At 41.1% G+C, this 26,754-nt stretch overlaps 1 protein-coding gene across 3 annotated transcripts in view; it reads left to right on the top strand.

Annotated features, from left to right (window-relative positions):
• Positions 1–26,754, top strand: part of spef2 (sperm flagellar 2) — a 107,461-nt gene that overhangs the window by 39,241 nt on the left and 41,466 nt on the right. The window contains exons 12-29 of one of the 3 annotated variants that reach the window (XM_031894702.1): positions 389–519; positions 1,520–1,592; positions 2,381–2,460; positions 3,162–3,265; positions 3,476–3,732; positions 5,110–5,206; positions 6,382–6,539; positions 7,674–7,844; positions 8,459–8,542; positions 10,462–10,604; positions 12,202–12,329; positions 13,470–13,608; positions 14,946–15,083; positions 18,682–18,842; positions 22,859–23,039; positions 23,484–23,646; positions 24,931–25,062; positions 25,370–25,508. In XM_031894702.1, coding sequence (XP_031750562.1) covers positions 389–519; positions 1,520–1,592; positions 2,381–2,460; positions 3,162–3,265; positions 3,476–3,732; positions 5,110–5,206; positions 6,382–6,539; positions 7,674–7,844; positions 8,459–8,542; positions 10,462–10,604; positions 12,202–12,329; positions 13,470–13,608; positions 14,946–15,083; positions 18,682–18,842; positions 22,859–23,039; positions 23,484–23,646; positions 24,931–25,062; positions 25,370–25,508 — 2,479 coding nt within the window. Of the gene's footprint in view, positions 1–388; positions 523–1,519; positions 1,593–2,380; positions 2,461–3,161; positions 3,266–3,475; positions 3,733–5,109; positions 5,207–6,381; positions 6,540–7,673; positions 7,845–8,458; positions 8,543–10,461; positions 10,605–12,201; positions 12,330–13,469; positions 13,609–14,945; positions 15,084–18,681; positions 18,843–22,858; positions 23,040–23,483; positions 23,647–24,930; positions 25,063–25,369; positions 25,509–26,754 lie in introns of all 3 variants that reach the window. The other 2 variants (XM_031894707.1, XM_031894698.1) reach the window with 2 other exon arrangements.

Genomic DNA, 26,754 nt, shown 5'->3' with positions numbered 1-26,754 from the left:
CCCGGTCTGGCCAGTCCTACACTCACTCACCCCCGGTCTGGCCAGTCCTACACTCACTCACCCCTGGTCTGGCCAGTCCTACACTCACTCACCCCCGGTCTGGCGGCCAGTCCTACACTCACTCACCCCCGATCTGGCAGCCAGTCCTACACTCACTTTTATCTGATTCATTAAGATTGCTACTGCTTTATTATAATTTAACAAAGAAACTGAGGTTTACCTGCAACTTGCTTGTTTTCAAAAATTGCCATCACCTAGTGTCATGTGACAAAGATTGTTTGGGTTATTTTTCTTACCCTTAGTGCACATATTACATATGCCATAGTCTTAAGTTAATACATAAAAACAGATCTTTCTATATTTATCTTAAATGGATGTTTTGTGTCAGTGTATAGCATCCAAGTTCTCTCTGTGGACACCCTTCTGGAGGAAGCTATTCAAGCATTTAATGACGGGGAACTGGAAAAGACCGAGGATGTTCTGAGGCCCATACAAGAAGGAGCAGATAAAGAGAACAAGGTAGTAGTACATCTCAAGGTCATTGTGTAGAAAACACACAGCTTCTTATTCTTTCTAAACTAAAACCCAAACTAAGATTTCCTAGGCTGCTTGTCTGTTGTGCTTTACCCATTGGTCCATAGTTGTCCCACATTGTAATCTTAGTATTAATAGGCTCAGATATATCTCTTGATTGATACCATTAATGCACTGATACCATTTTACAATCTGGCCTCTATCTGTCCCTCATTGTGTGATTTTAACCCTTATTTGCCTCACACTCAGGGTATACCTATTACATCTAGGCATGCACTAAACCTTAAACATAAGTACACAAACCTGAATCTCTGTAGCCTAGGGTGAATGGCTGCTTGCTCTCTTGATACAGACGAAACCCCAGCTTGTAGGTCAACTAGTGTAATATTTGGGGTCAGTGCCTATATTGCTGTCCTAGATATTCTCAGAACTCTCAGAACACTAATGTTCTCCTATATCTGTAGCCTTGTTATACTTTATGGGTGGGGGGTTTGTTTGAATAGGAAAAGTCAGATAAACAGTGCCCAAAGGCCATAGGTGTTGATCTCAGAAGCATTAACTCCTATTACAGGCAGCTTGGGCTTGTCCATGTGTAGCAGAATTTTATAGTGGGCATACTGGGACAAATAAAATTCAAGTTCATAATATACAGGCTGCGTTTGTGAAAGCAGCAAAGTGATAGCAGAGAAATGCTCTTGTCAATGTCACCTTACGGCATCTCACAGTTTATATAAATCACTAGTTTCAGATGCTTCTCTGTTGTACTCAGTATTACATATTTTGTTTTATGCATGAATGAACCTTTTATAAATGAGAAAACCACATCACTCTATGCAGAATCCTTATCTTCTATGCTTGACACGAATGGGAGATAAAAATGAAGAATGCTCTCCTCCTCTTATTAAATTGGTCATTTGCCCAAGATGTAGAGCATTTGGTTCCCTCACACACAGATGCTAATGGTTCTTCACTTCTATCTTTGTAGCCCATAGACAGTCCTGCTCCTGTTACTAATGGCGAAGAGATACCTGTTGTGGGAAGTGGCAGCAAGCCTGCATGTAAGTAATTTCTATATCTCAGGAGGATCTCAGAACGTGTTAACGTTGGGTGTTTGTGGAGAGAAAGATAAGTGTTTGCTTATCCACTGTTTGAGCTTTATTCACTTTGAAGCCCTCCCATTGCAAAGAACACCCTAGTACACAGAAGAAACAGACTTTAGGCCAGTGATCCCCAACCAGTGGCTCGGGGGCAACATGTTGCTCCCCAACCCCTTGGATGTTGCTCCCAGTGGCCTCAAAGCAGGGGCTTATTTTTGAATTCCCGACTTGGAGGCAAGTTTTGGTTGCATAAAGACCAGATGATTGTACTGCCAAACAGAGCCTCCTGTAGGCTGCCAGTCCATATAATGCAGGGATCCCCAACCTTTTATACCCGTGAGCCACATTCAAATGGAAAAAGTATCAGGGAGCAACACAAGCATGGAAAAAGAGAGTGCCAGAGTGCCAACATAAGCTATAATTGGCTATTTGGTAGACCCTATGTTCACTGGCAGCCTACAGAAGGCTCTGTTTGGCATTATACTGGGTTTTTATGCAACCAAAACTTGCCTCCAAGCAAGAAATTCAAAAATGATCACTTGCTCTGAGGCCACAGGGAGCAACATCCAAGGGGTTGGTGAGTAACACGTATTTTTAATTGGATTGGATATTTTACCTTTTGCATTTCAGTGCAAATGGTAACATCCTAGCGCAGCCTTACACCAATGCTGTGAAACTACATAGATCTGCATTTTACACTTACATGTTCATTTATTGCTAAAGTGCTGAAAGTATTTCTCTTATTCCAGCTGCAGAAGCCCGTGAATCAGATAAAGAGTTATCTCTACATCAAATATTAAAGCCTGCAATAGAAGATACTGTGCCAAAGGTAAATGTGGTTTCAGGCTGGTTGGGTGCTGCTTTTTCTTCTGCTCTGCAATTTAGCTGCTAACTGCTGTGTGGGTTATTGCCTCCTCCAGAAATAGGTATTAAATATATATAAATAATATGATCATGGTGCATGAAACTGGTTGCAAAGTTTTAGAATTTCAGTAAAAGATGAACATATTTTCATCGCTACAGGAACCTGCAGCAGCTAATCAGCATTGAGCTTTGGCAGCTCCAATTCAGCCATTTGTAATGGATTTGCCTGTTTTTTTGGCCGCCCTTATAAACCAGTGAACTATTATGTATTTTGCATCACTGAAATGGACAACTATGGGAAATCTAAGTAAAGAGAAGATTTCTGTTTGATTAATTTGGGTTACTGAATTAGTTGCATCCAAGTTCATAAATTTCCCCATGCTATATATCTTAGAACTGGAATTCTATTGTCAATTATCCCTAATAAAAACCAACAGTTAGGACACAAGAGTAATATATTATACGGTGCAAAGTATCTCCGTAACCCTAGTAACCCTTAGCAACCAATCAGAGGCTTGCTTTGAAACAGATTTCCAGTTAGTGCTACTTGCTCAGGGTTAGCCCTATAGTAGGCTGTGCCTCTGTCATTACATTGCCCCCTTTGTGTGCTTAGGGTTTTAATGTTTGGATTTTCATGTCTAAGAGTTGCCTTATTGCTTTTTACAGCTCTCTGCACGGGCACAGCTTGGTGGACTGGCAGAGACACATTTAAAGAGTGGGAAGAGTGTCCCAGATGAGCTGCTTATCAGTATACTTGTTGAAGCCATCAAGTAAGCTATTCATAAACTAATCAGGGTAATGGTATGGGTTCAGTTATTTGCACCACTAATCCAGAATTTTTTAGAAGTACAGCACTGCTATGCAGTTAGGGATGTTCAACTATGAGTTAACTTTTCTGAGACATTTTGCAATTTTGTCTTCAGTTTTTATTATTTGTGGTTTTTTAATTATTTTGCTTTTTGTTGCTTTTCTCCTTGTAGTCGCATCCCAGCTAACACAGGGTGGATCATGGAGGGATTCCCTATGACGGAAACTCAGGCCACATTATTTGAAAAGGCTCTCACTGGCTCACACACTGATTTGAATGGAATAAAGGGGAATAATAACAAGTTTGCCTCTTTAGTAACAGATCCAGCAGCACCAAAGGATCTCCCTGTGGCTCCATCTGCTCTTGACTTTGCTGTGTTAATAGAAATATCAGACAATGAAGTGTTACAGCGCATGTCTACAATAATCAGTAAGTTGAAGAATGAAAGAATATTCCACGTGTTTCCAAACATGAGCAACTCTAGGTAAATATTTACCCTAGTGGAATACAGGAGGATAATTCCATAGACCTGCAGTCCTACTGTACTGTGTGCTAGTGCCTAGACATGGCTTGGGCAACAGCGGAGGCAGAAGAAAAAGAAGCTGTAACTGTGTTTCATTTCAGTCAGATAATAGACAAGGTCATATTTAATGTGTGACCAGCAGTCACATTGGATTGTGTGTCCCCTCTGCCGCCTAACTTGTGCCTCATAATCTGTTACTGTTTATATGTATTATTATATAGCAATGTTTAGCCCCTGTACTGTAAAACAATAGTGCAATACATGTATATTACATGATCATGTTATAACTTTTTCCCACTAGGTAATTTGCACCTTGTGCTACTGTATAATTTAATTGGCATTTTTTCATATCAAAGGTGCATGTGAAAGGTGCTCAGGAGAGGTCTAATTTGTTTAGAGGAACAGGGGAAGGCAAATTATTATTATTAACATTTAAGCACCAACATATTCCGCAGCGCTGTAAGTGGGTTTCATACATTGGACATACAGAGTAACATATAAAGCAATCAAAAACCCATACAAGAGGTGAAGAGAGCCTTGCCCAAAAAAGCTTACAATCTACAAGGCAAATGTTACATGGGGCACTTCAGTAGACCAACAATTAAGAAATGAGTTCTCTAACCACCAGCCCAAAACAAGGCCACCAAACCCTTTCACACAATAGTGATGTTGGCTGAATAGTTTGTTTAGTTTATATATGCGAGAGCCCTGAAGCAGTTGTAGGAAAACATATTCTTGCCTACTTGCTTTATTGCTTGCCTTAAAGGAACAGTAACACCAAAAAATGAAAGAGCTTTAAAGTAATAAAAATATAATGCACTGTTGCCCTGCACTGGTAAAACTGGTGTGTTTGCTACAGTAAAACTACTATAATTTATATAATAAGCTGCTGTGTAGCCACGGGGGCAGCCATTCAAGCTGGAAAAAAGGAGAAAAGGCACAGGTTACATAGCAGATAACAGATAAGCTCTGTAGAATACAATAGTGTTTTATATGTTATCTGCTATGTGCCTGTGCCTTTTCTCCTTTGAATGGCTGCCCCCATGGCTACATAACAGCTTATTTATATAAATTATTGTAGACTTTCTGAAGTAAACACACAACTTTTACCAGTGCAGGGCAGCAGCACATTATATTTTAGTTACTTTTATACACTTTCATTTTTTGGTGTTACTGTTCTTTTAAGCATTGTAGCAACTTATGCTGTTGTGACCCCTCCCGCCCCACCCCAGTACTTTACCACTTGAGCCTGCTTTTAAAACTGTTCTATTATCTTTTTGCAGGTGAAATAGATAAATCTGGAGAGAAAATTGATAGTCCTCCCTGTATTCAAACTACGAGAATGGAAGCAGATCAAACAATGGACCAGATACAGCACAGGTGGGGTAGGACTGTACGGCGCATCTAGAAATTCTCTTGCAATATGGCAGCACCCACTGAAATATATATGCAAATATACAGAGAATGAGTTCAGTACACACGAAAGCTATGTCCTTCTACTTTACTCATGCTGTATAGTATCTCAAGGGATATCATTTAATCCCAGACTGTGGGAGGGGGGCAATTATTTTTGAGCCCAACCCTTATGCTAATTATTATCTGTTATTAGTATTAAAGGGGTGGTTCACCTTTAAGTTAACTTTTAGTATAGTAAGGCCAATGCTAAGCAACTTTTCAATTAGTCATCATTATTTTTTACAGTTTTTGAACTATGTGCCATCTTCTTCTATCTCTTTCCAGCTTTCAAATAGGGGTCACTGACCCCAGAGCCAAAAAACTATTGCTCTGTGAGGCTATAGGTTAATTGTTATTATTACTTTTTATTAATTATTTTTCTATTCAGGTCCTCTCCTATTCATATATCAGTCTTTCATTTAAACCACACCCTGGTTGCTAAGGTAATTGGCATCCTAGCAACCAAATTGCTGCTGAAACTCCAAGCTGGAGATCTGCCGAACAAAAACTGCAAATAATAACAATGAAGACCAATTGCAAGCTGTCTCAGAATATTAATCTCTGTATGATACTAAAAGTTAACTCAAAGTTGGAAAGCCCCTTTAAAGGAAAACTATACCCCCAAACAGTGTCTCTATAAAAATATATTGCATAAACAAACTAATTTGTAAAACCCTGCTCCATCTAAATAAACCAATTTCATATAAATATACTTTTTAGTAGTATGTGCTATTGGGTAATCCTATATAGAAAATTGTCATTTTAAGTACTAAGGGCCGCCCCCTGGGGTCATAGGATTCACAGTGCACACAAACAAGCCAAGGCACACATACATGCTAGGCCCTATCAGCCAATGAATGGGCAGAGTTCTTTATGTAGTGTTAATAAATGCCCAGTGCTGTACAGAGATTATGCATCATTTACATTAGTCCCTGCCCCAGAGGAGCTTACACTCTACATCCCTATCACATTCACACACAGTGGTTACTTTTGTACCAGCTGATTTGCAGTAAGGCCTGTGATCCATAAAAGCTAAGTAGCAGTTTTCTTGCATATTCACTGCCCAGATTTGCTGCCCTAAATCTGCGCTTCTTTTACAGAATTACAGGATTTCTTGACCACTGGAAGAATTTAGAAATGTGGTTTTCAGAGCAGCAGAATATTCTAATCAAAGTTAATGGGGAAGTGGAAGTTGGCGTTCTGTGCAAGAGAATAGAAGAAGTATACTTGACAGCTCTCGTCAATAAGCAAAACCGAGGTATGGAAAGCATGACTGTTTTGTTTGCGGTTTGTACACCATGTGTAGCTTACAGCATTTAGCTGTGGTCAGAGTTTGACACAGATAGGCTTTGTAGGTAGAGTAATGAAAAGTGGTAAAATGACAGAATAACAACCATATTGCAGAAATGACACAATATTAATGTGGGTGTTCAACAGCTGATTCCAGACCAACCACTGGGAACAACAGTGATTTGGTGCCGGTACTGAGAATTTCCTGCAGGTTCTCAGAGCTGTCCAAAGTAAATGCAAGTATGACTGAACAGGGGGAAAGGTATTGGTTCCTATATAGAACTGAATATAGAAGAATGTGCCTCCCAAATTAGTCTACTCCAGTCAGCTGGCTATTAGCATTCACTCCTACAGCAGCGAGCAGGCTGTTAAAGCACCCATACACGGGCAGATTTAAGCTGCCGAATCAAGTCCTTTAGGGTGAAGACACACTGAGCTACTAGTAGCAGCTACTTTTTCATGGCTACTAAACCCCAGAAAACACTCTGCCATAGACAATACTGAGAATTGCCTCTGCTAAAACACACATAGAGGCAATTATCAGTAAATGATCAGCATTGTCTATTTTAGTAGCCACAAGTAGCTGCTACTAGTAGCTCAGTGTCACCCTTAGACAGATTCAGCAGCTTATCTGCCTGTGTATGGGGCCAGACTGGCCCCCCCAATCGATATCTGATCACAAATTGGCAAGGTGTCAGTCGGCAGGTATGATTTTCCTGTTGGATTGGAAACCACATCGGCTCATTCATGTGTTTCTCGGTCCGACGGCTCCTATACCCAGTGTTGTAATTCAGTTGTTTGACCCTAGGTCCAAACAATCAAATTAGCTCATTAATTTCTACAGAAAACCTGAACCCCCAAACAGTCTGAAACCTATTTATTATTAAGGAAAAACCTGTATTAAATAGTAAGGAAAATAATATTCTTATCCCCATATGTAATAAAAGGCACTGTGTTTGCCCAGGAGCAGTAACCCATAGCAACCAATAAAAGACAAACTTAGTGCCTTTTCTCACATAACCCCCATAGTGGTGTTAATATGTGTCGATAATAAAAATCAAGCTTTTCTAAGAATCATTTATATTTCTACATACATTCACAGGCAAAAAAAACGAAAAGAAAGAAGATCTCCCACCACCAGAAGTAGCCGCACCAACACCGCCACCGCCATCTCCTCCTCCAGCTCCAGAAGCCACTAACAATTTACGACCTCCATCAGCTTCAAGCAAGGAATCAGCAAAAAAAAGCAGGAAAGGCTCCAAATCTCCAAGAGGTTTGTATTGTTTTTAGGGTGTGATTGTCGTATTACAGCATTGGCAATTGTATTCCCCATGAACAATTGTGTAATGTAATCCTTTCTGTTGTCCCTCACTCAGTAAGTTGACCAGTCCTGTCAAGTGACAGGCATGTATTGTTTGAGAATCACAGTGTGATTTCGACCATTTTGTTCCCTTTTTCTAAATGGCAGACTGGGTATGGTGGTGGCCAACTGGACAAAGATCCACTTTTTTGTGGCCTTGCTAAATGAGATCTTACTATGTAGTCCCAGCATAAGTTTTTAAGCAGCAGGCATCTATTCCAATCAGTAAAGGTGCCCTCAGGCCAAACGGTCATATAACAACAAGGGAAATAGGAGCCGTCGGACATCATTGATGCGGTCCTTGACAGGAAAATCAAACTGGGATCGGGGAAGCCTGTCAGGGGACCCCATACATGGGCAGATAAGCTACCGAATTGGTCTCTAAAGGACTCGAATCAGCAGCTTAAATCTGCCCATGTATGTATGTACCTAATGTCAGATAGCTTACTCACTTAGCTGTAAGGCATGTAGCTAAAATTGAGACACCACCATCGGACAAAATGATATTTCTTTTGCATGTTTTGCAGAATCTCGAAAACGGTCTGACACCTCGAAGGACAAGAAGGACAAGAAACCAGAGACACCTAAAGGAAAAGACTCTCGAAAATCTGGTTGAGTGCAATTACATTTTTACGTTGTGTCTTGTGCTGTACCTGTAGTTAAAGAATGCTTATGGGCAGCTATATTTACTATTAATGGGAAATTAGTGGCACAGTGATTGTTACTGGATTTTAACACAAGAAAAAATAATCCGTTTACTTTTACTAAATGTTCATGTTTGTGGTTGTATCACGCATTTCTTCGTGCCTTAGGCAACATTTTCCTATGAACAAGCCACTAATTTCCTTTTGCCCTAGATAAACCTTTTCCAAGCCATCAATATACATATGTCTACAGGTTATGTCACATTATGCATTTTTTCCACCAATGGAAAAATGCCGATCCTACCCAACGCCTATGTATGCGGTACCTGGCATCCACCTGTCATTGCGCTAATGGAACAGATATCAGACAGAAAATGCACACTTGTGGCTTAAATCTCTGCTTTTCTGCAATTTGCCAAAGTCACAGAAGTTGCCTTGAGTGGAAACTTCCACGACTTCGGCAAATTGTGGCACCGTGTATGCCATCCCACCGGTGATTTACATTCTAGCCAGTGGGATGGCATTTAGGGGAGATTAGTCGCCCCCCAACAAGGGAGATTTGTCGCGTGGCGACTAATCTCCCTGTCTGTCACAGCCTTTAACCATCACTTTCCCAAAAGTCAGAAATCTCCACATGCTTTAAGCTGGCCATACATGTTCCCTTTCACTATGGTGGCCCCTTGATCCCCACTAATATCAATGTACTATGGATATTGTTAGCTCATCAATCGGGCATGCTTGAAAAGCTAATCCACCAATGCACCATACTGGCAGATGTCTGTACAAATAATCAGTAAAAGGTCATACTGTGTCTGTGGGTTGACTTCCCATAGGAAGTCCCTTGTGTCTTGTATCTTAAATGACAATGCTTAACTAAAGATGTAGGGAAGAAATACTGTACATTATTTTTTGTGCTTCTGTACCTGCCCAAGGCAACCACAGCCCTTTAGCAGGGAAGATCTGTGCCCCCAAAGATGCCCCAGTAGCCCCCCATCTTCTTTTCTGCTGATTCCCTGCACTGTGTTGCTGTCACTTGTTGGTGCATAAATATGTATCCTAGATGGAACCTTAGAATTCAGAGACACATATCATGTTAAGGGGAATCTGTATTCTGGATTCTCAGTTGGCCTTTTTGTAATGAATGCCAGGCCGGCGTGGATATGGAGATTTCCAAACCAAATCAATAAAATAACGTATCCAAGTTGCTAGTAACACTGTATCTGAGTGCCCAGGACGTCTTTATTACAAATGTCATTCTCTGTGAGAACAATGCTCTCCTTTGAAGACTTACAAAAATAGTTTGTTATCAAGTTGTGGCATTTTGTGGCCTCTAAAAAAGACAGTGGTTTTTCATTTATTTAAAAGAAAACCATAAAGAAGATAACACTTTTGACTTGCACGTGTTGAAAGGCCTCCTTGCGTGTTCGCTGCACCGGATATCTATTCACGCTACAAGCCACAAGCAAGTTCACTTTTTTTGCTTTTTTCATTAATCTAAATTTAAAAACCAAATGGTTAATCCATATATTTATACATCCGATTAATAGGCGCTTCGGTTTATAGAGGGAAAACTTTTTTTTTAAGGGAAAGTTTTGCTTCCTTTGACATCTGGTCAGCACTTTAAATATAAATATCCATTAAAGGGGATTCTTAAGGGGCATGTTCGGTGCATCAATTGACACAGGCCACTATGGGAACCCTGGAGCTACTGCCACCTTCAAGGAGAGATGCAATATATTTTTGAGGAGGCCCAGCAATGTTTGTTGGTATAGTTTCCTTTTATTTCCAGTCCATCTCTTCCTAGATTATCCAAGCAAATCGCATTGTCTCTCATTGGTCACATTTTATTACAGAGGTAAGATTCATTTTTCCCCTGTATATTTAAGGTTCACCACGTGGAAGGTCTCCTGGAAAGAAGGCTAAGTCTGTACCTGCCAGCCCTGAACCAGTCGCTGTCACTCCTGTTGGACCACCACCCATCCAGCCTGGATCCCCTGAATGGGTGTACGTAAATGAGCCACTTCCGAAAGTGAGTGCAGCCCAATTCCGTTCTGGGTCTTGATTTCTGCCAAAGGGAGTTTAAAATATAAAGAATGCTATTAAAGGAGCAGCAAAATCATTTTGGCATTTTACTGCCAATAGATTCGCCACATTAGTGCCACCTAGGGCTCACCACAGTAAAATTCCACCCCTGCCTTAATTCATTTCTTTTTTTAGGGGCATCTGCCTCACATTTTTGGGACAGAAGAAAATCTGTTATCCATAAAGCTCTGAAATAGGGGAAGGCCATCTCCCATAGACTCCATTTTAATCAAATGATTTAAGTTTTTAAAAATGATTTCCCTTTTCTCTGTAATAAAAACAGTACCTGTACTTGATCCCAACTAAGATATAATTACCCCTTATTGGGGGCAGAACAGCCCTATTGGGTTTATTTCATGGTTAAATGATTCCCTTTTCTCTGTAATAATAAAACAGTACCTGTACTTGATCCCAACTAAGATATAATTACCCCTTATTGGGGGCAGAACAGCCCTATTGGGTTTATTTCATGGTTAAATGATTCCCTTTTCTCTGTAATAATAAAACAGTACCTGTACTTGATCCCAACTAAGATATAATAACCCTTTATTGGGGGCAGAACAGCCCTATTGGGTTTATTTAATGGTTAAATGATTCCCTTTTCTTTGTAATAATAAAACAGTACCTGTACTTGATCCCAACTAAGATATAATTACCCCTTATTGGGGGCAGAACAGCCCTATTGGGTTTATTTCATGGTTAAATGATTCCCTTTTCTCTGTAATAATAAAACAGTACCTGTACTTGATCCCAACTAAGATATAATTACCCCTTATTGGGGGCAGAACAGCCCTATTGGGTTTATTTAATGGTTAAATGATTCCCTTTTCTCTGTAATAATAAAACAGTACCTGTACTTGATCCCAACTAAGATATAATTACCCCTTATTGGGGGCAGAACAGCCCTATTGGGTTTATTTCATGGTTAAATGATTCCCTTTTCTCTGTAATAAAACAGTACCTGTACTTGATCCCAACTAAGATATAATTACCCCTTATTGGGGGCAGAACAGCCCTATTGGGTTTATGTAATGGTTAAATGATTCCCTTTTCTCTGTAATAATAAAACAGTACCTGTACTTGATCCCAACTAAGATATAATTACCCCTTATTGGGGGCAGAACAGCCCTATTGGGTTTATTTCATGGTTAAATGATTCCCTTTTCTCTGTAATAATAAAACAGTACCTGTACTTGATCCCAACTAAGATATAATTACCCCTTATTGGAGGCAAAACAATCCTATTGGGTTTAATTACTGTTTAAGACATTTATTTAGCATTATTTAGGTAGGAGATCCGAATTATGGAAAGATCACTTATCCTTAAAACCCCATTCTGGATAATGGGTCCCATACCTGTAATAAAAAAACAGTGCCTTGTAGTGGAACTAAGATATAATTGATCCTTAATGGAGGCAAAACAATCCTGTTGGATTCATATATGGCTTAGACTTTACCCGCGAAAATGAACTTCTATAGTTAAGAAGAAAATGGAAATGTCCATTCATTAACACAGTCATTCTAAATAAATATGCATTTGGTAGGAAATCCCAGCATTCCTTGTACCATATTGGAAGACTATAGAAAATGTCTATGGAATGACCATCAAAACTGTGCTGAGGAATCTGAGGCAGGAACGACTAACTGTGATTCACTATTTATATGATATCAGGTATGTTATTTTTTTCCACCATAACATTTTCAGTAAGTATATAGCTTCTTTTTATTTTAATGAAATACATTAACAGTACACCTAACTGTGTGTGCAGATTTCTTTTGCTTTAATGCACCTTTCTTACTCGTGGGCCACAGTCAAATATAAAAAGACTTGGAGAGCAACACAAGCACCATAAAAGTTCATGGAGGAGCCAAATAAGGGCTGTGATTGGCTATTAGGTGCCTCTATGCACCCTATCAGCTTACAGGGGCTTTATTTGGTAGGAAATCTTGTTTTTATTCAACCAAAACTTGCCCCCAAGTCAGGAATTCAAAAATAACTCCCTGGTTTGGGGGCACTGAGAGCAACACCCAAGGGGTTGGGGAGCAACATGTCGCCCCTGAGCCACTGGTTGGGGATCACTGCTCTAATGACATAAAATAATATTGCGCTATTAAAGGAGATGAAAAGGTAAAATCACTGGGGGCTACCAAAATGTTAGGCACCCCCAGTGATTGTAATCACTTACCTGATACCCCGGGTTGGGATAGCTACGAGCCTACGATCCTCTTCTTTCTTCTGTCTTCGTGCCAAAAAGAAAATGGAAGAAAAAGAATGTAAAATCAGGATATGACTTTATGTGATATTAAATATTATCAGTCTTAATAATGGGCCAGATTCAGTTCAGTGAGAACAAGTTATATTATGGTTTATCACATGAAAACTTATGCACGGGATTCAACAATTTTTCTCCTAATTCCATTTCAGTTTTTTCCCCATTCATAGTGTTTTTCTAAATGAAATTGAATTTCAAATTTAATCTGCTCCATGAGTTTTCACCTTTTTCCCCTTGAACTGATTCCTGCCCATAGGACCAGATTCAGTGGACTCAGTTTGAGATTCAATTTGAGATTCAGTTCAATTCAGAATAAACATGTCTCACTGTTTATCACGTGAAAACTCTAGTGAAATGTATGGGACAGAACTAGAACATTTTTCTCCTTCAATTGAATCTGGTCCATTCGTTTTCACAGGATAAACCATGAGAATTTTTCTCACTGAACTGAATGTGGCCCAGTACATTTTCCATAACAAATGTATGTATGTATATCTTTATTTATAAAGCGCTACTTATGTACGCCCATTCTGTTGCAGGGTTCATTTGAAGGATTACTTGAAGCGGCCGGATCACAAGCAGGAATTCGTGTCTCAGTGGCAGTCGGACTTTAATTCTACCGCAGACGACTTGTGGGAGGACGAGGAAACAAAAGCAGAGCTTCATCAAAGAGCTGATGTGAGAACATGTTAATCGTTATAAGAATAATATCCTGTAATTTCACGTTTATTATAAGTACAGTTGTAGTTAGAAACGCAGTTGCAGGGCAGTAGTACTTCTAGTAGGCTATGGGGTAGAATATATACAGTATCTGCACTTACATCCTTGTCCCCTCACATTCACACTTATATCTGTCATCCATTCTCACAGACACCCTGAAAAACCAGACATCTATGAGTTTGTGGTAAAAATCTGCCACTTAAAGGACATGTAAACCCCCCACAAGAAAATGTAATCAGTAAACAACCTTTATAATTTTTTTAAATACCTGCCACTCCTGTTATTAATAGTAAGGCTACAGGATCTCCTTAATCACGTGTGATTTCTTCTCCTCCTCTACCCCACTCAGCCTCTCCCTTAGGAACTGACTTTGGCTCTTGGCAATTGAGCATGCTCAGTTCTTCTCAACTCAGGCTACCAATCACACCCTTCAGTCTAGCAGCCAATGAAGACTTGGGTTCCATAGAAACTCTGCTCTAGCTGTGGTGGAGAAACAGGTTTTTTTTCTACTAACCTCCTCTCCCAAACTCAGTTTAACTGTAGCGTGGCACAATCCCAGCAGGACTTTTTATCAAAATAAGTTCTGCCTGTGTAAGCCTGAATTTTTCATTGCAGCACACACGTGCTGTTTCCTGATGTAAATGTCACTGATGATGTCAGAAGGAAAATGGCTGCCGGGTGAAAGCTGCTATTTGTTTTAGGAAATTGTTATGATGCTGCCAAACAAAGGGGATATATGCAGTACACATGAGTAGGAGAGATGTGCCCAACTTACATACATGGTGGGAAAATGTAGGGTGTACATGTCCTTTAAAATGCAAATAACACTTGTTGGTAAATGTTATCATCAAATAGCTAATGGTTGTGATTATAAGGCTGATGTACCACGCAGAGATTGGAGATTGTCTCCTGCAATCTCGCTACCATGAGCAACTAATCTCTCCTAAATGCAAAGGGAGTCGCCGGTGGAAAGGCCTATGCATTGTTTCGGTTTTCTGAAGTCCCCTCATTCAGGAAACTTTGCGCGACTTCGGGCGACTTCTGGTGAAAAGGCATTATGGGGAGATTAGTCGCCCGATGTAGCAGAGATCTATCGCTGGCCAGTAATCTCTGCGTGGGACATCAGCCTTGAGACAAGCCAATAAGCTTCACTTACACACCTGTCTCATTTGAGTCACATATATGTTGTTCCTATCTATGCAGTGTGCTGGCTGGTCACATAATATAACCATAGGGGTCCATCAAAAAATGTCCCCTTGTTACCCTTCATGTTTCCTGCGTGCTTTTCCGCTTAGGATCTCCGGGACCGTCTGTGGGACATATGTGACAACAGGAAGGAGGAGGCAGAACAAGAGCGCACAGACATTATGAATGATGGGTGGCTACAGGATCACACCGGGATACTTATTAACCACTTTTTCTCACTGATGCAGGTAAGGAGCAGAATGCCAGGTTTTAATAAAAATAAATTATATTTTTATAAATGCTATCTTTTCTTTCAGAATTGACATAAAGCAAGCATCTTTACATAGGCAGGATAACAAGACCAGATCCTTACAGGTTATGATAACCATAAACTTACAGTTACCAACCATCACTTGCCATAGGCTGTACCTTAAAATCCAGTAGGTATAATACAATAGGGGGAGTATTTATTAACACTGGAGACAAACATCACCGGTGATGTTGCCCATAGCAACCAATCAGACCTTTGCTTTTGTTTTCTAACTTGTAGACAACCGATTAAATCCAATTGCTGATTGGTTGCTACGGGCAACACTACATATGTTTGTCTCCAGTGTTAATAAATACACCCCTAGGTGCACAAGTGATGAGCACATTTTTTCATCAGGTTTCACTGCAAAAAAAACCCTATAGCAGTGGTTCTCAACCTTCCTAATGCCGCGACCCTTTAATACAGTTCCTCATGTTGTGGTGACCCCCAACCATAAAATTATTCCTAAGACCATCGGAAATATGTGTATATGGGCGACCCCTGTGAAACCGCTGCCCTATAGACTCGAATGGCCGCAAAAAAAAGTTCCATAGTAAGAAATAAAAGTCCCACTTTCGACACAAAAAAAACCACCCATTGACTTCAATGCATTTTGCAAAATTTTGCAGAATAAATTCGCTCATCACTAGCATGCACCTCTAATCCTAAAACTCACCTGACTGACTGTGCACTGCCAATACGACTGTTAGCATTTAGTAGGCTTGGCAGTGCCGGTGTGGTTATCTTCTCCATGAGAGAACCCCCTTTGATGTCACAGCTTGCCTTGCTCTTTTTTAATAATGATTGTGAATGTGGTTTTGCTTCTTTTCCCAGGGCAGGGCACTGCCGTTTTGTCAGTTACTCACATCTTAATTGTATTTCCACTTTTAAACACCATAAATCTTACTGACAGGTGCAGTCGCTTGGTGCAGAATATGGCGGCACTATCCTTCTTATTTACATGTTTATTTGTACATTTTGGGACTGTAAAAAAAAAGACATTTTGCTTGAAATAAGTAATTTGTGTCCTTTTGTGCATTGTAAGTACATAAGTTATGAATATATATATATATTTTTCTATGGAGCACATTTGCTAGAGACACCTCCCCATTAGTGATGGGCGAGTCTGTTCTGTGTCACCAAAAATTTTTTGACACCCACTACTTTTTTTACACCTTTTTTTGATGCATCCACACCTTTTTCGAAACAACTGTGCACTTTTTTGACGCGACCACACCTTTTTTATGTGACCGCGCCACTTCCCCAATAGTGATGAGCAAATCTGTTCCGTTTCACCAAAAAAATTTGCAAAATCCACGTTACAACCACTTTAAAAAAAAAAACAGGCTGAATTTTCTTCATGTGTTTCCTTACAATAGAAAGGTGTCCATACACATTCCAATCTTTCGTTCCCATCCTCCATTGACATTCAGGGCTGAATCATCAGATATGGGGGTCGAAACAATAGGGATTTTAGCAGATTTTGCTCAGGCGCCTTCAACGGCACCCGATCAAAATCTTTTAACCTGCCTGATCGGTGAGTCGACCGATATCCGCAGCCTTCTGTGATATCGGTTGCATCTTCGAGCTGCCATACACGCACCGAATATTGTACGAAACAAGGTTTTGTACGATATTATCAGTGCGTGTATGGCCGGCTTAAGCTGTTGAGTGATTCGGCAGCTCATCTGACCATGTATGGGACCCTCAGACAAGCCTACCCAACTGATATCTGGGCAAAAATCATCCAGATGTCTATCAGGTAGGCTTGATTTTCCCATCGGATTAAGGGCTGCATCGGCTTGTTGATTCCAGGATTATTACGGCTTGTTATGCCTGGAGGCGCAGTGGGCTACTCGGGCTTTTTCCCACAGTGAAATTCCATCTAAAACCACTTTCATTAGAGGTACTTGCATCTAGATACGTTCTGCACACTTCCATATAGTTGCACTCAGCAATCAGTCCTTCCTGCCTTCTGCTCTGAATGGAGCGCTGCTGCGTCTATTGATTGGTGGCACTGTGCGAACCCTGGAGCTACTCTAACCACCTGACTAGTTGGTAGCTCAGGGGTTCCCTCAGCGCCCTGTGTCAATAGACACAGCGTACTTGAACCTAAAGAATCGGGTGCAGTACCATTGGCACACTGAATGCCATGACTGACATTAGTGACACAGGACTTGACACCAGACAGACTGAGAAAATATTTAGCACAACTGCGTCTGATTTCTACTGCACTAAAGAGCAGGGCAATGCTCTGCAGCATGGGAACTGAAATGTACAAGGCATTTAGAGACATCATGCTTGAAAGAAACCTAATAGAAAACCAGAGAGCGTTGCTATGTGGGGAGTGGGGTTGGAGGAGACCTATGTACATTTTGCATATCACGTCTGTGACCTAATTTACACACAGTGGGACACTCACTCTTTCTCACTCACTTTGGTTACTTCTGACATTTGCGAGGTTAAAGTTGCTGGTGGTTGTTTGTTCCATTACCAAGGATAAAATGGCAGTCACACTCTTTGCATTTTATACACAATGACAACATTAGGCCTCATTTACAATGCAGGGTGCAGCATCACAAAAGGGCAGCTGTTCTTACACTTTGCAGCTGTGTCCTGCATTTTATGCCTTGCCGCAGGCCTCACAGATCCTCTTGGGTGTGTATAGATCTGTGGCACACCTTATGGGCCAATCAGATTTCTAATCTGGCGCTCAGTACAGAAACCAGCAATCCCCGGGGCACAAGTGTTCTGTAAGTGAGCAATAAGGGGCACGCTCTTGCACCCTGGGGAAGTAAATGCCCACTATTCATTTGTATATACGGATTTAATACAGCAACACTGCAGTCATTAATCCTTGTCTTGTTGTATCTTTTATAATAGAATCACTTGTCATTTACTGTTAAATCTGTTGTCCTTCAACAACATGAGACAAATTCATCAGATAGTCCATGAGGTCGAAAGCTCAAAAACCAAGGCCATGCTTTTATCACTAGATGTGGAGAAAGCTTTTGACCATATAGACTGTAGATATATATACCAAGTACTACTTCGCATGGGGTGCGGTTATAAATTTACCAAAGCCATAATGAAAATGTATCAGTTTCCCACTGCCCAAGTATCCATCACTGTTCCTTATTAAAAATGGAACCAGGCAGGGCTGTCCCCTATCCCCTCTAATCTTTGCTATGTGTATGGAACCCCCAGCACAAAATATGTGACTTAATCCAGACATCTCAGGGATTACAATAGGCTCTTTTTCATAATCGCCCTATTAGCAGAAAACAACTATACCCTACCCAAACTTTATAGAGAACTACAACGATTTCTATGGCCAGCCTTATTCTGCTAGAGCTGAATTTTGCAAATCTTAATTCTAACAGGAAAGAACGTATGTAACACGCAATTTCTTGACAAAATCAAGGTTGCCCTTATTTTCCCAACTATTGTAAGATGTCCCATAGATTCGCCTGTTTGACTTTGTCTGCGGATGATGCTGGTTCTGTTTTGCTTATTTATCTTTCATTTTCATTAAGGCGGAAGTTGATCGCTTCCAAGACACCACAAGACTTCTCAGTGATTACTACCAAGGAATGGAGGGACAAGCCCCATCTGAGGCCAGCCATACCTTTTCCCGTATCCCACTGCTGGACATTGCTAACTCAAGCACGCAGGGGGATTCTGAGAACCCTAAAAGGTAAACATTTCCAGTACCTTGATAATGTCATCTTTGATTATCCAATAATTCTAAATCACCATAGTACAGTGATCCACAACCAGTGGCTCCTGAGCAACATGTTCCTCTCTCCTCTCACAGGCAGGCTAGTCAGTTGCAGGTAGATCCTTTTTCCAACACAGCAGCTAGGTAATGGAACAGCATTAACCCTAGAGCTGCTGGCAGAAATATTGCTTCTCTTGCCCACAAAATCCCACACTCTGCCACAATGTATATACACTAAATACACTGCGGCAACTCATTGAGCCTCATTTGCAAAACCAAACTCAGCATGAAAAGTGCACAAAACATCTGCAATTGATCTGCTTTAAAGCAGGTGGTAGCTGCTCTCTGTACATTTGCACCCAACTGTGCACTGCACTTGCACCCCACAGGGTGAAAAATGACCCCTACAATAGGGGCAAAAAAATATACAGCACTAAGTACAGAGAGCAGCGTCAGGACGTGCAGCACAGCCTAGGTAGGTGGCAGGGACAGGGCCCCCTGTCCTTGCAAATGAGGCCTTGTTTCTCTTTAGTTAATAATGTTCCTAAGCATTTTGCCATGTTAGTATTACCATAGATGCCTGTTTGCCATACTGATAGTGACTAGTTGGCTTATTGCAGCTTTTATAGTGTTGGTTGGCACCCCTGAACCAATAACCACTCATCATTTCCTCTGTGAACTTGCTTGAGGATTAGTGGTGCCAAGGGGAAACCAGTTGGTTAGTGTGAAAGAGAATATTTATTGTATAAAGAAGTCCTACATATCCCCTCCTATCATATATTACTATAATTATATGCCCTATGTTGTGACAAGAAGTGTTTGCTAATATATATATAGAGCAGTGCTGTCCAACTGGCGGCTGCGGCCCGCGACCCCCCTCTGTGTGGCCCCCCCACCTGTCTGGCTGCTTTGATGGCTTACTCTTGTGTAAGCTTTTAATGGTATCAGTACTAACTGCCCCCCCTACATGGTTCTCACCTCAGATTCAGGCTGTAATCAGGCTGTATTGTTTAAATATGTAATTCCCTGTACTGTTCACACCTTTTAATCTCTGCATTGTTCACCCCCTGCAGTGTGCACACCTCAGGCTCAGGCTGTAATCACCCCCATTGTTCCCCTGTTCACACCTCAGGAGCAGTAGAAACCCACAAATAATCCCTGCACACTACAAAAAGAACATATACTGAGGTGGTACTGCAATTAAAAAGTTTTTTAATATATAGTTATTGTGCAGACAGTAGGAGCAGTGCCATCATTGTGTCACTGTAGGCTGCCTGTGTGTGCCATACACACAGGCAGCATAGGGCAAGCAGAGTATGGCACACACAGGCAGGGTAGGGAAGGCAGAGTATGGCACACACAGGCAGAGTAGGGAAGGCAGAGTATGGCACACACAGGCAGAGTAGGGCAGGCAGAGTATGGCACACACAGGCAGAGTATGGCACAAACCAGCCAAGAATGGCACAAACCAACCAAGAATGGCACAAACTAGCCAAGAATGGCAAACACAGTGAAAGTATGGCACACGCAGGCAGGGTAGGGAAGGCAGAGTATGGCACACACAGGCAGGGTAGGGCAGGCAGAGTATGGCACACAGGCAGGGTAGGGAAGGCAGAGTATGGCACACACAGGCAGGGTAGGGAAGGCAGAGTATGGCACACACAGGCAGGGTAGGGAAGGCAGAGTATGGCACACACAGGCAGGGTAGGGCAGGCAGAGTATGGCAGGTTTTTGCTGTACTACAACCATTAATATGGGTGATGTGATAACATGGGTGTGGTTTCAAGTGGGTGCGGTTTCAAAAAGGGGAGTGGTCAAAACTGGCTTCCATTATCGGCCCTCCACCACGTAGGTCGGAAAAATTCCGGCCCTCGGTACAACAGAAGTTGAACAGCACTGATATATAGAGTATTGCAGTACAGAGTATCCCAGATAGAGTATAGTACATAACGCACTCCTTTCCATATTCCCTCTAATTGCTGACTTCTTTACTGCTCTAAACAGACTTTTCAGATTAACATTACACTATATTTAACATCCATTATATAACTTTGAAAGAAAAAATCAGTGCCTGGCCAGGAGTATTACAATATTCCCAACATCTACTCCCCCATATTTATCTTCTTCTCTCTGGAATTCCCTGTAAACACACAGGGGCCTCACCAAATTCTGTGCTTTCCCCCCTCTCACTTTTGCCCTGATAACTTTCATTCCATCTCTACACTCACACATTCACCCTCCCCATGTGGCATCCATTTATCCCGCACACAATTCCCATTTGAGTAAGTGGTGTTGCATTTCTGTAGATGATCCAGTAAATCTTCTACATCTGTATAGTTCCCACTTGTAATATTTTGTTCCCCTATGTTGAATGGGAAAAACACAAACCTTCCTATCTTCCTTTTTGTGTGCATTTGGCACTAACAACATCAACTTTGCCACATTGCTGCTTGAGAATTCCCTTCAAGCCTTGCCCTGTGATTGGGATGTCTCTGCTGCCGTAGGGTATCAGGGGTTTGGAGCCTCAGATCTCACTTTAGTAAGGGCCCTTCTAGCACAGAGATTAGTGGGGATGAACCCAAAGCCACAAGCAAGGCTACAGTTAGAGGGGATTGGACTTGGGGCAACAGAGAAAGGCTTCAGCCCCCCAGCCTGTGTATACATACACCAGTCCTTATATTAAATACACAAAAAAGTTTTCAGACCGGCACACCCTGTAAAAAATCTTCCCAGCTTTATTGTAGAGACATTGTACAAAATGTTCTAGTGGGGACCGAAACGTTGGAACATTTTGTACAAAGTGTCTACAATAAAGCTGGGAAGATTTTTTACAGGGTGTGCCAGTCTGAAAACTTATATATATATACATATCTAGTTGGCTAGTGTTTGGCGCTGTATTACTAACAGTTTTCTTATTTTTACCTTGGCAACTTGGAACTGATGTTCTCCACCTTACTTATCATCTGTGATCTCTCGCTCTGTGCCTGCGCGTTTCCTGTGTTACACACACAGTCCTCCCTTCTCCTGGCGTATGAGTAGCACCAACCTTCATTGCTTTTGTTTCCTCAGCTCCCACATCTGATTGTGCTGCTTACTGTGAGGCTAACAGTGTCCCAGCAGCACATATATATACAATAGCAGATATTAGCTCAGGGCCAGGATTAACACAAGAATTATCCTGGAGGCTTTAGCGTTCCTGTACAAATAAATGGAAAACTGTACGTTTGGCCTATAAATGCAATGTACCTGAACCTGCACAATACCAGAGAACTCTGGCACTCCAAACACTGGGCTTTTGTTATCAACAAATTGCAGTCAAAATATCCTCTTCGAGGTCTTTAGGGCCCCATCAATTTTGGCTTTCACGTTAATGAAGCAGAAGTTTCTAAAGAGGATGCCTTGGCCCTTATATCTCCTTAGCTAACCCTCTGCAGGAGCCTTCATACATTAATTAGCAGGGAATTCTTTATTATTTCATTTTCCACCCATCAAGGACTAGAATTCTAACTTTTTTGCTGCAGGATGGGATCTAAATCTAACAGTGTAACAAATAAAATATAATTGTGTTCCATAGGACCCTTTCCCCATCACTGGATGCACATTTATGTGGAGACTACCGCTTCTCTGAGAGTTTTGATCATTTTTCAGTATACAGAGAAACAGTATTACCCTACTACATGGGCTGTGACCCGCTGTCCTCTTTGCAAGCCATTGTCTGCCCACCCTATGCTTACTAATTGCATTCCCCTCAACTCAGTGACTTCTACTTCCCAACTGTATTGCCCCTCGGCACAGAGACTTTTACTTCCCAGTTGCATTTTCCTTTGGCACAGTGACCCCCTTCTCCTCTCCTTGTCTAATTCTGTAGGTTGATATATATATATATATCATCAACAAATGCCAAGCCCTACTGTCTGTGGTTTTTGAGTTCTACAGATTGCAAATAACAAGCTCACTCTTAGGAATAATTTATTTTTCTTTTTTCTCTGCAGAATTCCTCTTATACCCCGAAGAGCCCAGTCACCTGAACAGAACACAGGCAAACAGAAAGCCAAAAGTCAAGCCAAGGCAAAGGAGGAGCCCCCCACAGACCACCTTGGGCAGATCTCCGAGGCTGATGAAAAACTTATCACTGACACCTGGCAAACTGCTGTTTCAGCCATTGCAAACATGGTATTATTTTAATTTGCTTGTTCATAAATGTCTCTCTTTTCAACCAATAACGGTAAGAGATTAAGCAAAATACATGGCTCTTTAAGCCATTGCAGTGAAGTATAGAGACAGGGGAACCATCTCCCCATTTGCAGTACCCTATAGCTATTATTCACTTGTGTGGTGCAGGATAGCAAACATTAAATTGGTTGCTATGGATTACAAGATCTGAATAAATGTTGCCCTTGTTACTGCACCCGAAAAGAATGGGCAGGCTCATTAAATCCAGTAATTCTGCACGGGCCTTCCTGCCCGGGGGGGCACATGACCAAGCACATAAATGGCTACCAGCATTCAAATCTCTCCTTACATTTTCCAGGTAATATTATGAGCAGAGTTTGTATTTATTTAATATTTATTTTCAATTTTTTTTCTATCTTTCTTTGTGCCATCAATGTCTCCCAGGTGTCGAATGAAAAACAGTCCAAAGAAGCAGAAGAGGAAAAAGAAAGGCAACTGATGGAAATGAAGGAAAAAGAGAGAGCGAAAGCTTCACAAGCTGCATCTCGGGCTAGTGGCAAAGGAGGGAAAAAGAAAGCGCCGCCAAAGTCGCCAAACAGGAAAAAAGGTATTTGTAGGGGAGTCAGATTTATCAGTAGAAGCCAGTGTCCCTTAAGTAGATGTTAGTTTGCAGCACCCAGTATCACCCATAACTTATCACTTTTTTCATTGTCACCCAATTATACTCCCACCTCTTTATCACATTTTCACATTCATTAAATAAACAGTCATACTCATACTCTTACTTTCTCTTCTTCCTATCATTTTATCCCACTCACTTTCCCTCCCACGCATTCACTCTTCTCTAGCACTTCTCATACTCCTGCTTTCATCTTTCTTTCTTTTCATTCTTTCTTTCTTTCTTTTTTCTTTCTCTTTTATATTTTAATTTCTCATTTACTAACTCAACCACTTTCTTCTCACATCATGTTTTCACTTCCTCTGTTTATCTCCCACCCTTACACTATTGCACTACTTTTCCCTTACTATTACTGTCCCATATTCATACCCACACTCCTTCTATCTCAGGCCATCTCAGTATATGATTTTCCTCTTTTCCTCTCTCTCATTCTGACCTTATTCTCTTACTCTCTTTGTCCTTGATAATCAAGATCTTCATTATGTTTCCTCCTCACTGACTACTTTTTATTTTCACTGACATACAACCCACTATATAATTAAACCCACTCTCTCTCATTCCCACAATCTTCTTCTCAGTGATCTGAGTGTTGGGTAAATTTCCGAAATTAAGGGTGTCCAACCCGTGGCCCTCCAGCAATTCAAGTACCAGCCTAACCCTAACATACATAGCTGCTGGAGGGCTGCAGGCTGGACAATCCTGGTCTATATACTAGCAAAAACTAACAGTTGCTACACAGTATGCTGCATCCTTTGTACTTGTATCTCCCACCCTGGAGGCCCCCTTGATGCCCTACGACAAAACTAGCCTTTCCCTTTCATCTACCTACCCTTTCTTTCATCTCCATACTCACTCATCCATATCTTGTCATCTTCCTGCAATCTCACTTTACTGCTCTATCCTTCTCACCTTATTTTCTTCCGTACTCTAACACTCCAGCTGTTAGATTGTCTTATATTTCATTATATATTTTAATCACTCCATCACCTTTTCTCTCATTTTAATTTGTTTCTTACTCACTTTGCTCTCAGACTACTATCCTACTCTCATTATCCCACTCTCATTTAACCGTTCTTCCCCGTACAGTATAATAAATGGGGGCTGAATAATGTTTCCTTCATCAGTGAGAAAGAACTGAAGTTAAAGAGCTGCAGTTAGTAACATATAAAATATCAATGTATATATATATATATATACACATTCTTTTCTCAGAAGCAAAGTCCCCAGGCCCTGCAGACCCCACACCTTCTCTTCAGACCCTAGAAGACAGTACTGAGTTGCAAAAGAAGCAGGAGCTAAAGATGAAGTTGAAGCAGGAGCATATTGCTGCTTTAGAGTATGAAGGTTGGTACTGATTGACATACTCTTCCATACTGCATTAATGACATATTTCCCAGAATACATGCAGTGCTGATCTGCAAAATAATGTGTTATTAATGCTCAGTAGATTTCTAATGATTTATATAGGATGACACCCATATATATATATATATATATATATATATATATATATATATATATATATATATATTCCTGTGTGTGAATACAGGCATGCAATCTATTATCCAGAATACTTTGACACACCCCAATGACATTCCTCCTTTTAAACTAATACTTCTATGTACTGGACTGGTTTATACTTACCTTTCAGAGATGGCTGCTAACTTACGGCTGGAAGTTATTAAAACAAAAGCCTTAGAAGTGTGCCAGGATATTGCATCGAGAGCTGAGAGTGCCTACAAAGATATGGAAATGTGGATGGGAGCAAGATTCCTGGCAGAAATGGCAAGGTAATACATGAAATCAAGCTTTTAAAGAAGGAAAGTCATTTTGGTATTTTACACTATATTTATTCTGCAGAAAGCATTACCATACCTGAGTAAACAGCCCTAGAAGCTCCCTCTATTTATTTAAGACAGTGGCTGCCATTTTAGCTTGGTCTTCATAGCTTCCTGTTGCAGCTCTAGCCGTTCAGATTACACATTCCTAAGGGAGGGGGGAGTGAGTTTTAAGGATTCTTATGGGAGGGGGGAGCAGGAGAGAGCTGCTCAAACTCTGGCCCAGGGAATGAAGGATTTTTCTGAGCGAGGAAGTCAGATACACAAGAAAATGTTTACAAAAGAGGAAGACAAGAAATCCTGTGTTTCTTTTGATAGAGCACTCTGTGAGTGCTTATGGCTGTATTTACATAGACCTTTAGTCTTAGTTTTTACCTTTCCTTCTCCTTTAACATCTACATGCTACACTTTGGCTGCTTTATCACAAACATTATGACAGAGTGGAGGGGCTGTGGTATAAATACACGCAGCCTTTGGTTTGCCATAACACATATATATCTTTTATATTGCACAACATCAGTGAATTTTTCCAGTTAATTCGACAATATGGTTTTTTGTTTGTGACCTACTTTGGCAGCCATTTATGTTTTTATTCAGTTTGCTTGCATGCACTTGTATGTATGTCACATAAGCATAAGATGAGTAAATGTTACTATTTGCAGGACAGGCGGGGGCAGGCCAAGCCGACTGGGTGCCATAGGCAACCCGGTCAGCCTCCACACCCCCCCCCCCCATGCTTTGGCGGAGTTTTGGAGGGGGGGGTTGCGATGCGATGGGTCATTGCCCCCACCGCTAATGACAAGTGGAGGGGGAATGACATAGAAGGAAGACTCGGGGTAGGCAGGAGAGGCTCCTGTCTGGTGCCCCCTAATCATTGCGCCCTAGGCAGCTGCCTCTTCTGCCTACCCCTAGTTCCGGCCCTGCCAAGCAGCCACAGCTGATGTATCTAAACGGATTACTAATGAACTCATTTGTGTCTTTATACAAAGGAATAATAAAGTGGTCAGGTTCCATTTGCCAAAACACTTTCCAGTCAGGGGTCCCACCATAAAACTGGGCAAATTTTAAATGTATTTATTCCCATTCATTCCTGATAGTGGAGGGCAGCCCTGGGCATTGCGGGGTTAAACTGAGAGCAAATTAAACACATTGATGGGAGGAATTCACAAAAGTTTGAGACAAAATAAAAGTGGATTTA

This window comes from Xenopus tropicalis, chromosome 1, assembly GCF_000004195.4.
Source record: "Xenopus tropicalis strain Nigerian chromosome 1, UCB_Xtro_10.0, whole genome shotgun sequence".
NCBI classification, from domain to species: Eukaryota; Metazoa; Chordata; class Amphibia; order Anura; family Pipidae; genus Xenopus; species Xenopus tropicalis.
The sequence above is the reverse complement of the archived record's forward strand: the minus strand, read 5'-3'. Positions and strand labels throughout refer to the sequence as shown.